The sequence below is a fragment of the Chiroxiphia lanceolata genome, chromosome 18 (genome assembly GCF_009829145.1).
Source record: "Chiroxiphia lanceolata isolate bChiLan1 chromosome 18, bChiLan1.pri, whole genome shotgun sequence".
NCBI lineage: Eukaryota > Metazoa > Chordata > Aves > Passeriformes > Pipridae > Chiroxiphia > Chiroxiphia lanceolata.
In genome coordinates, this window is record NC_045654.1 from 1,553,200 (window position 1) to 1,555,390 (window position 2,191).

The following is a 2,191-nucleotide window of genomic DNA, read 5'->3' on the forward strand; positions in this document are numbered from 1 at the left end:
GGCAGCTGCGTTGTCTCTCCCCAGGGCTCCTCGGCGCTGCGCCCACTTCGCAGACGGGGAAACTGAGGCAGGCGGTGGGGCCGGAGGCGGGAGCGAGGGAGGGAGGGCACGCCGAACGCAGGTTTCCTTGCGGGCGCCCCGCTGAGTCAGCCCGGCCGGGGTGGGGCCTTGCTCCCGCAGCGCCCGGACCGGGATAACGGAGGAAAAAGCGCTTTGCATATTTGATTAAACCCGGCAGGTCGCCACCGGGCCGGTTGCGAAATGTGGGAATGCTGCGGGGCCCCCCGCCCGGAAGGGAGGCGGGGGAGCGCCTGCCGGGGGGCAGGTGAGGGGGACGGGAGTGGGACGGGAACTTCGGCACGGCCGGAATGGAAAAACGGGGCGTCTGAGGGCTGCCGACTGAGCTGGACCCACACCCGAGAGGGATGGGTCCCCACGGCTCAATACCTTTGGGTGCCTGGAACTGGGATCATCCTTGGAGGATGTTCTGCGACGTGGTCCCCGTGGGCCATCATCGTCCCGTCTCGGTGCCCACCGTGACAGTGGCCTCTCTCCCCGCACAGGTGTCGTGCCCTTCATGGCCCTGCTCCTGCTGCAGCGGCGGCCGGTGGCAGGACGGGCACTGCTGGTCACCGGCTCCAGCTGCCCCGGCCACGGCTTGTGCCGCTCCAACGTGCAGGAGCAGACCCGCAGGCAGGTCGCGCTGCTCAACGCCACCGCCCAGGACCTCTTCAGCCTCTACGTAAGTGACGCTCGGGGACACAGGGGACCTCAGGGGAGTCTGATCCACAAGTGCATGGAGGGGGAGGGCTGGGGACATGGTGGGGACAGCGGCAAGAGGTGGCCAGGAGGGACACAGGGGACATGGGGTGACGCTCACCTCTCCCCCCAGCTGAAGTGCCAGGGAGAACCGTTCAGCAGCGAGAGTGACAAACTCTGCAACCCCACCGGCATCTTCTTCCCTGCTTTCCGTGTCAACCGGACGAGTGAGAGGAAGGAGGTGATGGTGGCCATGTACAAGCTCTTCGCCTTCCTCAACGCCTCGCTGGGGAACATCACGCGCGACCAGGAGGAGCTCAACCCCACGGCCAAGGAACTCCTGGATCGGCTCCACAACACCACCAAGACCACCCGGGGCCTCATCTCCAACCTCACCTGCCTCCTCTGCAAGAACTACAACATCTTCCAGGTGGACGTCAGGTATGGGGAGAGTTCCAAGGGCAAGAGCGCCTTCAAGAAGAAGCAGCAGGGCTGCCAGGTGCTCAGGAAGTACGTGCAGGTCATCGGCCAGGCAGCACGTGTCCTCCTACCTCATCTCAGCCCCTCATGAGCGCCCGCCCCAGCTCTGCTGCTTCTCCACTGCCGATGACCCCTGCCGCTGCCTCCCCAATTCCCGCCTTCCTATTTATTACCCCGGACCCTGCGCTGGCCCCATCCACCCTCTGGTAATTTATTGCCCCTTGAGGGGGTGAACATTGCAGGCCGGAGTGTTCCGGGTGGAGCAGGGCCGGGGCCGGCATCCAGCGGGACGAGGCAGCACAGCCCTGAGGTGATGCCGGGGCGTGGGCTGGTCCCGGGATGTGCCTCAGCCATCCCTGCGCTCCCACGGGGTGTTGGGAGCTGTGGGAGCTGTGGGGAGCTGTGGGGGCTGGCGGCAGGGCTGGAATCTGTCCCCCACGGACGGTCCCCATCATGGAGAGCAGCCTGACAGACACCCCCGAGCACCGTCCGAAAGCTTCCACTTCCCAGAAAAAGGATTGTGAGGAAGGACACCACGGTGCAGTGGCTGGCAGGGACATGGGGACGTGGGGACACGCTCCCCCTGCACATTTTAAGGATCCACAAGGAGCTGAACTGGGGGTACTCTGGTGGCTGTGGTGGCTGGGGCTGGGTCCCACCATCCGGGACAAGGCCACCCCCCGGGGGACAGAGCAGGCAGTCACCCCACTGTGGAGCATCGTCCTCCCGCGCGGGCACGGCGGGACATGGAATGTCCCTCTCCTTTGGAAAAATGCTTTTCCCATCGGGAGGGCTCTGAATGTACCAATGGCCAAGGGCTGGGCTCCTACGGCTGAATGCAGCCTTGGCACAGGGTGGGTGGGGCGAGGGGGTGTGGGACACGGGGACATGGGACACGGGACAGGGGCCATGGGGACAGGCCCCAGGCCGGTGGCAGGAGGTGCTGGCTCGC

At 65.8% G+C, this 2,191-nt stretch overlaps 1 protein-coding gene across 1 annotated transcript; it reads left to right on the plus strand.

Moving 5' to 3' along the window:
- Window positions 1-261: 261 nt before the first annotated feature.
- LIF (LIF interleukin 6 family cytokine) lies at window positions 262-1,330 on the plus strand. The gene is made up of 3 exons (XM_032706028.1): window positions 262-325; window positions 564-742; window positions 893-1,330. Exons 1-3 carry the CDS (start codon window positions 262-264, stop codon window positions 1,328-1,330), a joined length of 681 nt encoding a protein of 226 aa, XP_032561919.1.
- Window positions 1,331-2,191: the final 861 nt, after the last annotated feature.

Bases quoted from the DNA above. Each gene is read 5' to 3' on its own strand.
- LIF (XM_032706028.1), top strand. From the start codon at position 262: ATGTGGGAATGCTGCGGGGCCCCCCGCCCGGAAGGGAGGCGGGGGAGC. The intron at 326-563 runs GTGAGGGGGACG...CTCCCCGCACAG, and splicing joins GAGCGCCTGCCGGGGGGCAG to GTGTCGTGCCCTTCATGGCC. The intron at 743-892 runs GTAAGTGACGCT...CTCTCCCCCCAG, and splicing joins AGGACCTCTTCAGCCTCTAC to CTGAAGTGCCAGGGAGAACC.